Below are 11,779 nucleotides of genomic sequence, written 5' to 3'. Positions count from 1 at the left end.
TGTTCCCAGGATTTCGAAACTGCTTTAACCCAGATTGCCCGGTTTCTGTCCTGCCACTGCCTGCCTGACGAGTGTATTCTGAAGAAGCTTTTGTGAACAGCGATGTTTCCTGTTTTAGGCAACCAATGATTGTGTTTTTTCCCTTTGTTTTGCCTGACCCTTTTACCATTGTCAGCATCAACTGTCCTGCCTTTTTTGCCTTGTGTGTGTGTTTTTTTTTTTTTTTTGTTGTTTTGTTTTTTATGTGTTGTTGGTTTTGTTTTTTTTTTTTTTTTTTGTTTGTTGGTGTTGGTCTGTTTTTTGGTTGGGGTTTGGTGGTGTGTTTTGTGGTTTTTGTTTTTTGGTTTGGGGTGTGTGTGTGGTGTGTGTGTTTTTTTTTGTGGTTTTTTTGTTGTTTTTTTTTGTGTTTTTTTTTTGTTGTTTTTTTTTTGGTTGGTGGTTGGTTTTGTTTTTTGGTTTTTGTGGTTTGTGTTGTTTTGGGGTGTGTTTTGGTTTTTTTGTGTTGGTGTGTTTTGGTTTTGTTTTTTTTTTGTGTTGGTGTTTTTTTTTGTTTTTTTTTTTTGTGTGTGGTTTTTTTTTTGTGTTTTTTTTTTTTGTTGTTGGTTTGTGGGGTTTGTTTTTTTTTTTGTTTTTTGTTTTGTTGTTTGCACACACCACACACACCACTCACTCACACTCACACACACACCCCTCACTGACACTCACTCACACTCGTACTGTTTTACGGACACGTTGTGTGTGTGTGTGTGTGTGTGTGTGCAGTCTTCTACACGTGGGACTCGCGGCTGATGAAGGGTCTGATGTCAGCGATCACTGACTCTCCAGAGATCAAACTGGCCCGAGAAAACACCAAGAACATCAGTGACGTGAGTAACGTGCTGCAGGGAATAACGAGAAGAAAAACAAAGTGCAGTAAACTGATAACACTACAAACCAGTGTGTTCATAATTAAGATAATACATTAAAATAATATGGTAAGACACACCAGTTTGCAATAAAGCAGCAAAACCAGCTGTTTTGTACAGCTAACAATAGCTGGAAGTGAATGTCATCGGAATCCAGACACATTATATTTACAATCAAGGTGGATAATGTGTGTGCATCTGACTCCTCCCAGTATAACCATATATGGAGCTTATGACACCTTGAATTACTATGACCTCATCTACATATCATTTGCATATACATATTCCAATCAGTGTGATGTTAAGTAGCCTATAATACACAGGACATTCAGAGATCTGTACTGCCGTCACATCACACTGCCAAAATCATTCTGTTTCATGTCTTGTTTTAGAATAAAATATCCAAAAATCCATAAAAAGTACATTTGCCCAAACTGTATCAGATACTTTTTAGAGAGAATTATTCTCATTTATTCCCATTGGGAAAATATTCATTGTTTTAAACAACCAAACATGCTGTTTTGTCCAAAAAATGGCAGCATATTTGGGATGTTTAGGTATTTCTACTGGAAACACGCACACGCGTGAGCTGATGTCCGTGATCTTCCGCAGGTTCAGTACAGGGAGTCTGTCGGATCCGGAACAGCCGTGACTGACACTCCTGAGATGGAGCGCGTGCGCAGGAACCAGCACAACATCAGTGACGTGAGTCTGTCTGTGTGATTGACACCTGTCAGTCATCTGAGCTTCAGATTCACTCTTCATCATCATCCTCCTCCTGCAGGCCAAATATAAGAAAGCAGTCGATCCGGTCAGTGTGGGAGTGACACCAGAGCTGGAGCGGGTCAAACAGAACCAGCAGAACATCAGCACGGCAAGAACACACTCACACACACACACACACACACACACACACACACACACACACACACGACACACAACACACACACACACACAGACACACACACCACACAACACACACACACAGACACACACACACAGACACAACACACACACCACACACACACACACACACAGACACACCCACACACACACACAACACACAGACACACACACACACACACACACAGACACACCACACACACACACACACAGACACACACACACACAGACACACACACACACACAAACACCACACACACCACACACACCACACCCACACACACAACACATCAGAACACACACAACCACACACAGACCACACACACACACACCACAATCACACACAATTACACTCATACACACACACTCACAAAGCACACACACGACACCAACGACACACACACACACACACACACCACACACCACACATTTACACACACACACACACACACACACACACACACAAACACTCACACACACACACCAAGGTCCACTATGAGGGCTCAAAATTCTAAATGATGTAAATGATTTAAAATAAGTGTGTGTGTGTGTGTGTGTGTGTGTGTGTGTGTGTGTGTGTGTGTGTTTCAGGTGCAGTACCAGCGCAGTTTGCAGGAGGTCAAAGGTCGCTCCTGCTCAGAGCTGGATACGCCTGAAATGAGGCGTGTGCGGAAATCTCAGGACACTGTTTCCATGGTAGCAGGACTGCGGCAACGCCTGCGTGTACATCACCGCATTAACACGTGACTGACACTCCACACGGTGACGAACGATAACACGCGTGTGCTCATAACACTCACGGGCTTATCAGAGACCAAACCGCACCATAACACACACCTGGAGTGTGTTTGCATGAGTGTGTGATTGTGTGTGTGTGTGTGTGTGTGTGTGTGTGTCTGTGTGTGTGTGTGTCTGTGTGTGGTGTGTCTGTTTTGTGTGTCTGTGTGTGTGTGTCTGTGTGTGGGGTGTGCTGTGTGTGTGTGTATTAGTGTAAGAGTGTGTGTGTTTGTTTGTGTGTGTGTGTTGTGTGTGTTGTGTGTGTGTGTGACATCTCTTCTCTCTCTCTCTCTCAGGTTAAGTTCACGAGGAGTTTCGAGCGCTCGCGGGGTGAGCGCTACACACACTCTCGTGATCAGCACATGGCACGTCTCCATGGAGACCACTGTATGATGTGGAAGGGCGCGGCAGACGGTTAAACGCTCACATGGCGATCCAGGCCGCAGGTGGTTGAGATGGATCCCGCAGGTCAGCGGAGCCATGGTCAGTCCATCCCCAAACTCACAGTATTTTAATATTAATATGATCTTTCGGCCTTGTAATGGACTTGTGTGAGTTTTTAGAGATTGTTGCATGCAGCAAGAAGTAGTGTGTTCTTTCTCCATTAACAAGCCATCACGTTTAGATTTAGTTTGAATCCCCTGTGGCGTTAGCAGGTTGACGTGAAGGCTGTGTCCGGTAAATCATCATCATTCATCATTGTTTAATCAATCTCTGAACATGTTTTTTAGCTAAAGTTTTGCATCTTGTGGACACTCGCCTTCATTTCATCAGGATTCACAGGATGAATAGAACGTTTCAAAAGAACAGTTTTTATAAGAGGAAATAAATCTTCGGTAACCATTAGAAACCATCTTTACTGTCACTTTTTATGATCATTTCATGGCGTTCGCCATGAACAAAAGTGGGTCAAATCTACTGAACGCCGAGTTGCCCAGGACAACATGTTAATCCTCTGGAGCTGACCTCTGACCTGTTGTGTTGTGCTTGAGAGCTGAAGGTCTGGAGGACTGATCCGGATCCATCTTTGACTTTGATCCAGTGGCAGGACAATATTCAGTCTAAAAGCCTGCGCAGGATGACGGGTACCGCAGACGCACAACTGTACACTGACCGCCAGCCGCGGTGGGTATCTGTGTGTAACACGAGTGTGTGTGTGTGTGTGTGTGTTAGAGCGCGTCGGCCGTGGCCCCCCCAGCACGACGTCTGCGGCAGTCGCTGTGCAGTTCTCCAGGCTCATAGCTGTGGGGCCGATCGCAGTGCGTCCGTCTGCAGCAGCGCTTCTGCACTGCAGGACCGATCCGCTTCAGGCAAGATCACGGACGCATGCCGCTGAAGTAACCCACGCGTGTGTGTGTGTGTGGGGGTGGGTGTGCGCGCCTTCCGCAACGTCAGAGTCACTCCTTCACTCTCACTAGAACACTTAAGAGCGATGCTTGTTTTGTTGGTCTCCGTCCGCAGGTGTGCCTGAAGCACGTTAGTGTTTTGCGCTCTGTGTCCTGATGTTGTGCATCACACAGGTGTACCAGCATCACTCCCCATCCATCCTCAGCAGGGATTACGGACGCAGCGCTCAGTCCCTTCCTCCGCCGCAGCCCTCCATGGTGAGAGACAAACAAGGCTCAGCATTCCTCACCGTGCGTCACTACTTCTGTATAAACACCATCTGACGGTGACCTGGTTTTACGTAACCAGATTCCTAAAATTAAGTACTTGTAATTAGATTAAATTACATTTTAAAAACCCAGACTTGCAGTAACTTTTAGATTAGATATTATTCACACAATAGACCTTATATCATACATATTTATTTTCTTCTCCTTAAATGAATGAATTTACTTATATCCCCCTGCTATTTTTAAGGTAACAAGTTTAATAAAGTTAGTAACACATTGGCAGTTCCTTATGTTGGTTAAAAAGGTCACTGATATGCAAAGGTAAACAATATAAAAAAAAAATATTGTTTATGTTGATTGTTCTGTTAAGTTATTTATTTTAGATTTTTTACATTTAAATGGATTAGTTTTTTCATTAACACTGGTGAACCGCCTGCATTTGGGAACCTTGACGCGATGTAGTCTCATGTTTCAAGTGCACTTCATTAATATCAATAAATAAGAAATGTGGAATGCATTTTCCTTTTTCTCTTTGCATTTTTTTGGTATTCAATTACGGTGTGTGAGTATCCTAATTTAGATCAATATGATAGAAGTGAGATGGGTCAAAAAAGTAATCTAAAAGTCGTCTGCATTAAAAATGTGTAAGGTAATGGGTTTCGTCACTAACTGCAGTTTTTGTCAGATGTCATAGTGGAATCAGTAACGTGCTTAGAGTTTTTCATGTAATCTACCAGCTGTGGTGCCAAAGCAGCTTCACAGTGATGAACAGGCAAAATAACAACATGTTATTAACGGTTAATTAATGCTGCAGATCCATCAGTTATGAAACCCAACTCTCTCTACAGACAAACAGAGTCCCCTCGTTCAGATCAGTTCAGAATTTAACTGAAGATTGTACCAGAAGTGTTTTGATTTTATTTTGAACCACATGGGTTGGAGATGTTGTTTTTGTTTGAGACTGACACTGTACTGTGGTGTAATGTGCGTAATGTGTTGTTAGGTGGTCCAAGCAGAGGGTGTACCCCAAGGCGCTGTATGATTACGCCGGCTCAGGATCACGAACGAAAGCCCTTCCAGTGACGGTGACGTGGATTTCATTAACGCTCAGGGGACCATCGGGATGAGGGATGGATGTTCGTCACGGTCCCAGCCGCACTGGAAGTACCCGCATGCTTTTCCGGCCAACTAGCGTGCAGTGTTTGAACTGAGATCATCATTCCCACTTAACCACACAAACTTTACTCACCTCCAGCGTCTAGGTTTGGACCCTTAACGAACGGCCTTCCATAAGCACCTGTCGGCTGAGTCTGAAGTGGTTTTGGCAGAAGGAAGTGATGGCCATCTCTGGGATCACGGCATCAAAACCTGATTATTAGATTCATTTGGAAGCTAATTTTTATTTCTCTCGCCGCCAATAATATAATTCAAAAAGGTGATTGATATATATATAGAATTTTTTATCTTGCATTTTTGTCTGCCCTCAAGTTTCAATCAACAACAAACTTTTTTTCATAATATAAAATATATTAACAGTTTATGCTTTTTTTTCGAATTGCAAGATGCACAAATGGGGAACAAAATATCCATTTGAGTTTTTTATCTTGCAGTATTTTACTTTTTGTCTCAGATATGAGGGCAAATCTAAAGAATCAGTTTAGCCCTACCTTTTTTAAATTGATTTTATCTGTGGCAGAAACGAGCTGTTTTTGGCATAATACACGGTGTCTGATAGTGACTGGAGGTTTAATAATAATCAATAGCTGTTTCATTGATCGTAAAGGATGTTCTTTGCCTGTTTAAAGGTGCCAATCGAAGCAGAGCCTGCAGGGTCTCTTCACTAATGACTAAGTATTCAACTGATGGTTTGTTGGTTGGTGACTGTAATGAGATTTCTGGTTTATATATGCCTTCACCACAGCTCTACCTTAGGAGTCTCAGTCCCACAGACTAGTTCTGAAATAAACCATGTCGCGGTGTAATTATCAGTGCTGGTTAACTAGGGAGGGATGGATTCACTGCCTACCAGTAACAGTTAGATTTGATGATGAGAAGAACACAGCAAGTTCAGATCTGACACAGAAGCCATCGTACTACTGTTTTGTAGAAACCACTCTTTTATCTAATGTTTTGTTTAGTTTTGATGTGTTTTGAAGAGGAATGATGATTCAAAAAGCGACCAGGTCTGCCCTGTTAAGTCTTTAAGTATAGTCACACTAGTTTTGCTTTGTCAGCACTGGTGAGCTGATGTCACTGAGATAAAGAGTGTGGTGTGGGTGGTGTGTGTGTGTGTGTGTGTGTGTGTGTGTGTGTTACAACCTCTGAATTCATGAAACTCAGTCAATCTGTACACTGCACGTGCTGTAAATATGATCTGTCAGGTGTTCATTTCTTCTTCAGAGAGTGGAATCAAGGATCTGTCAGATCTTTCAGAGGAGTTAAAGTACGTGATAAATGCGTGACACTAGATGAATTATGAGCAGGCTGTGAGGTGTGATTGATGGCACGAAAAAAAAAAAAAAGGTTTTATTTTACTTTATTATAAACCCTGCTCTCACTTATCGTCACTATCTTCTGTTAGCGTTATTTACCTTGTAGAGTTTTTCGCAGCTGTTTGAATTGATAATCAATAAAAAGCTTTTTTGACTTGTCAGTGATCTTGTCTGTGAGCCGGCGCATGCGTGGATCTCCGCAGAGAGCGACCGTGTCTCTGTGCGTGTGACGTCAGCGCTTTGCGAGCGAGAGCGATGCAGCTGCTGTGTAATCTTTTTACGTGAATTTATTTTTAATGGTTTTATACATGATGATAACAAAATTCCCCGCATCCTTCCGGCAATCTGTTAAAAATGGTTTTAAACAGAATCCATCTAGATAGACTACTGACTGGTCCACCGTGATACAAGCGGTGCGAAAAGTAACAGGTATCACGTGACACTGCTGTCCGTCTGCTGCTCCTGCCTGGAAAATGATTTTTCACCTGAATAATGATCTAATGAGAGACATTACAATGTAATCAAACTGAAAACACACACAGAGGAGCGCAAAATATAATATTTAATAATTTAAGGCAAATAGAAAAGCCCCGCCCTTTTTGATTTCTACGGCGACACGTGTCTCTGTTGCGTGTGACGTCAGCGGTGTCCCCGGATGAAAAGCGCCAGGCGTTGTGGAAGGACTCTCAGAGTGCGTCCAGGCGTGTTCTCTCGTCCGTTTAAAAAAAAATCCTCGGTTTATTCTCAGTATTCTCTCATTTGCTCCTCGCTGTTATAATCATGAGGCTGTTGCTGCTGCTGCTGTTACTGGCAGTTCCCCGCCGACGCTGCTGCTGAAGGGTGAGTGTTACTGTTCGAATCAGGCCTCAATACACGCACTAATAATCGATCCGCTGGAGCTCATCGATAAATCCGCTCTCGAGGCTCGCGTTGGGACGGACTGGAGCTCGTGTGTGTGTGTGTGTTGTGTGTTGTGGGTGTGTGTTGTGTGTGTGTGTGTGTGTGTTGTGTTGTGTGTGTGTGGTGTGTGAGAGGAGAGAGTGTGCTGAGGAGTGTGACGTGTACCTTCATTCAGACTCTGGGACACGTTAAATCACTTCAGAAACAAACATCAAATTTACACTAGAGCTGTGTAGTTGCGCTATGAAGTGCACTTAGAGATCAGGAAGTGTTTTGGTCGGGACTGTAGTATGATTAGGTGTCTCGGTCTCGTGCAGTAACGCACTATTGATCTATAGTGAATAATTTAGCTCATTTCTTCAACAGACTTAAACTTATCCTGTATGGTGCGTTTAATACACAAACCAACAATGAGTGGAAGTTCGGCTCTCAAGTTGAACATCATTACACGTTCGGGTTACAACCTTACCACTGATCTCTGTGATGTGTGGTGGTGTGTCGTCTCTCTGTGTGTGTGTGTGTGTGGTGTGTGTGTGTGTGTGTGTGTGTGGTGGTGTGTGCTCTTCGTGTGGGTGTGATGTGTGGTGTGTGGTGTGGTATCTCTGGGTGTGTTGTGTGGTCTCTCTGTGTGTGGTGGTGTGTGTGTGTGGGTCTCTCTCTGTGTGTGATGTGTCTCTGTGTGTGTGTACGTGTGTCTTCTGTGTGTGTGGTGTGTGTCTCTGTGTTGTGTGTGTGTCCCAGGGCCGGTCGTTCTCTGGGGGCGCAGGACGCTACTGATGAAGAGGAGGCTGTGGATGAAGATGCCCGCTATGAGGTGATGGTGTTGCTGGTCTTACTGAGGAGAGGATGATGAAGCCCGAGGTGGAGGACGGGGGGGGATGGAGATAAACACTGAACTAGTAAAGTAGAACTAACTATCCACTAAACCTCTGGGTCATGCTGAGCGCTCAATGCAGACGTCACGTCTGTTCCTTTTCTTCTGTCCGACGGAGGAAGACGGGAGGAAGAGGAGGAAGAAGCTCTGGTGGGGGAGATGAAGGCTTCACCCCACGGCTCGGACACCACCATCCTCTTCGTCAAAGGAGAAGGGTGAACGAGTCCTCTCCTATCAAAACACGAGCAGCTCATGTTCACCACGAGGACAACGCGTGTGTGATTTTCAGTTTTTCATGAACAACGATGCACATTTTTCGTTCATTACATTTCTTTGTATTCTGTTAGTTGTTGTGTACTGTAATATAGAAGGTGATTATAAAAGTTTATTTAACCCTATAAAGATCATATTTGATCATGAAATTTCTTAAAGCCTCCTAAATGGATCAGACCTTGCTGTTTTAGGACCTGATTCTCACTCTTTCAGTGTAATCAGCTTCAGCTGCTGCTTCTGGTGTCAAGATCTGGAGTGATTTTTAATCAAGTAAAGGTCAGAATAACTGCAGTAATATCTCCAGATGAAACTCTTACTGGGACTGAAGTCAGCTTCAGCTTTTACCTGATTTCTCCATCGAATCATGTTTTAGAGAGTCTTCAAATCTGACTCATCAGGATTTTTGATGGAGCGTGATACTGAATGCTTCAGCCTCGTGGGTGGTTCTCTTTCTGTTCGGCTCATTTCGTTCTCTTCCTCAATGGCAGATTTCCCCCCGCCCAACAAAATCGTGAAGTTCCTGCTGGGCTGTCACTAACCAAAGGCCTCGGAGAAACTTCGTGGTGGAGTCTCTGGACGCCTCGTTCCGTTACCCGAAGGACTTTCCAAGTTCTACATCCAAGAACTTCCACAGCGCTGAAAGCTGGGGGGACCGAGGTTCCTCCTCAGCGTCAGGGACAGCTGTCGAGTACTCCCTGTCATTCCCTGCGGAGCCCATGTGGGGGCCGCCCTTCGCCTCGTCATCAACCCTCAAACTAACAGGGACAGCAGCGTGAAGTGTTGTTGTGTGTGGTTAGAGCGGTGCCGTCTCTGGACTCGATCCTCTCTCGCTCACGGCGTCTGCTTGCTCTCTGGCTTGTTTCAGGTGAACCGTGTTCCAGGAACGCCGTCTTCAACCAGACCCTGTGACCCATACACCCGAGGAGAGGGACGGTCTGGACGGATGGACCGTAAGTCTGCTGCAGATCGAGGAGGTCAAGGGTTTTGAGCAGCAGGCGGCGCTCTGATCACGTGTGTGTTGTTGTGTGTGTGTAGTGTGTGCAGGCATCTTTCTTTTACGTGTTTTTCTGGTCGGGGGCTCGGCCTGCTTCTGGGGGTGCCGGCCTTCCATCAGCTGCTCGAGTCACGCAAGGTGAGACGCTCATCATCATCATCTTCATCATCAAGCATCAATCGTTTACTCTGCTTGTCAGATGACAGCTGTGCTTTCAGTGCCTCTGCGTGTGTGGTGTGGTGTGTGGGGTGTGTTACAGAGGAGACACGGCCAGCAGCTAAAGTGGAGATGGGAACCTCCCAGTCCACAATTAATGTGTGACCCATGAGCTGGATCCCACAAAGAAAAAAGAAGGAAACACTCAACCAGATCAGTGAGTGTCAGCCAATCACAGCAGGCTTCACTCACTCTTAAATCACAAGTAACAGATGGTCTGCCGCGGTTCAATAAATAAAACTGGAGTAGACTTGTTCAAATCGTGGATTATAAATTCAAAGGCTTGATTAAATGGATTAAATTTGAATTTATAAGAATCTGAATAGTCTTCTCTGCGCCGCCTTTAGTTCAGTTCACTCTGCATTTCACTCACAATCCACTAAAATCCAAAAAAATCATAATGTCTTGAGTGGAACATTGAGCTGTTGTAACTTTTTTGTGTACAATACCACACGTTTATTTGGTTTAAAATACAATTACAGTTTATAAACCTGTAGATATAGTTCTGTCTTCATGTTATATTTATAGGGCAAACGTAATAGAATAGAAATGTAAATTATTTTAAATTAAAAATATATCGTAGTTATATATTTATATTAATTGATAGGTATATGTATGTTAATATTTTTTTTTTTGTATAAAAAATGAATTGTATTGTAAAATGGACATCGTCTGCCCGACCAGACCTGAGTGAAGATTGATTCTTCTGTTGAAACACGAGAAAGGATGTTCTGAAGGATGCTGGGGAACACACGGTTGACGTCCATCGTGTGGAGAAAAACACACATCAGGTGAGGACCAGAAAGGGTTGATGCATTGTTCGAGCATGTCCACAGAGCAATCTGCTTCTTCTGTGTCAGCAGAAATGGAAGATTAATTTACAAACTGAAACATCCAGCTTTGTGGTCATGTGGACTCTCATCATCAGCAGACTGAGGTGTTTGAGACTGATGTGCCCTCTGGTGTGTCTGGTCTGCGGGTGTGTGTTCGTCCGCTGCTCTTTCTCCTCTTTAATCTCGCTCCTCTTCTTCGTCCTCGTGTTGGCTCAGTGGCGAGTCGGAGAGGTTGCGCGGCTTATTTTCACTCTGGATTATGATGTTTCTGATTCCTCTGATCTTCATCATGTGACTCTCGTCTGATCACGTGACTGACGTCCCTGTCTGTTTCTCTCAGATTAAAGCGTCTCCCTGGGACGATTGCTTGCCACGCCAAGAGGACTTTCAGAAACGCTCGGACCGGATCCAGACGAGTGGGAAGAACGCCGCCGTCTTCATCAATGCAGTCTCATCCGATCGTGTGTTTACAGTGAGACGGCGAGTTCTGTCCCATCACTGGACGCCAACAGAGACTGATACACACACACACACACTACTCTCTTCTCTCTCCTCTCGCTCTTCGCTCTCTATCATCTCGCTTCCCTTCTCTTGCTCTCGAGCATACACAACACATGCTCTCTCTCTCGCTCATCTCTCGCAGTTAAGCACACACACACACAGGTCACTACACACACACACACGACTCTGTCGCTCTCCTCTCTCACACATTGGCACATCACTACTCTCCAGGTTGGGGTGTAAATGATCTAAAACCCACACAAACACACACATTTCACACTCTCCGCTCTCTCTCTCTCTCTCACACACACACACACACAGGCCGTTTTTTTTTAAGTGAATAGTGCGCGAGGATGTTGTGCCGCTCAAGCTTCTGTAGGTTTTGCTGGATTTTGTCCTGGATTCTTCCCTCATCGTTGATCGTCTGCAACGCTTACTCTTGATGTGAGAAGACGGATGGATGTGTCCGAGCCTCGTCCCTCTTCACCCTTCATC

At 44.5% G+C, this 11,779-nt stretch overlaps 1 protein-coding gene across 1 annotated transcript; it reads left to right on the top strand.

Annotated features, from left to right (window-relative positions):
• Positions 1 to 746: 746 nt before the first annotated feature.
• LOC122148556 (nebulette-like) lies at positions 747 to 2,574 on the top strand. Its single transcript, XM_042774942.1, has 4 exons — positions 747 to 866; positions 1,518 to 1,610; positions 1,690 to 1,779; positions 2,400 to 2,574. Exons 1-4 carry the CDS (start codon positions 789 to 791, stop codon positions 2,553 to 2,555), a joined length of 417 nt encoding a protein of 138 aa, XP_042630876.1. The 5' UTR covers positions 747 to 788; the 3' UTR covers positions 2,556 to 2,574.
• Positions 2,575 to 11,779: the final 9,205 nt, after the last annotated feature.

The sequence above is a fragment of the Cyprinus carpio genome, chromosome A18 (assembly GCF_018340385.1).
Source record: "Cyprinus carpio isolate SPL01 chromosome A18, ASM1834038v1, whole genome shotgun sequence".
Taxonomy (NCBI): domain Eukaryota; kingdom Metazoa; phylum Chordata; class Actinopteri; order Cypriniformes; family Cyprinidae; genus Cyprinus; species Cyprinus carpio.
This window is presented reverse-complemented; position numbering and strand designations above follow the sequence as displayed.

Bases quoted from the DNA above. Each gene is read 5' to 3' on its own strand.
- LOC122148556 (XM_042774942.1), top strand. From the start codon at position 789: ATGAAGGGTCTGATGTCAGCGATCACTGACTCTCCAGAGATCAAACTG. The intron at 1,611-1,689 runs GTGAGTCTGTCT...CTCCTCCTGCAG, and splicing joins ACCAGCACAACATCAGTGAC to GCCAAATATAAGAAAGCAGT. The intron at 1,780-2,399 runs GCAAGAACACAC...TGTGTGTTTCAG, and splicing joins ACCAGCAGAACATCAGCACG to GTGCAGTACCAGCGCAGTTT.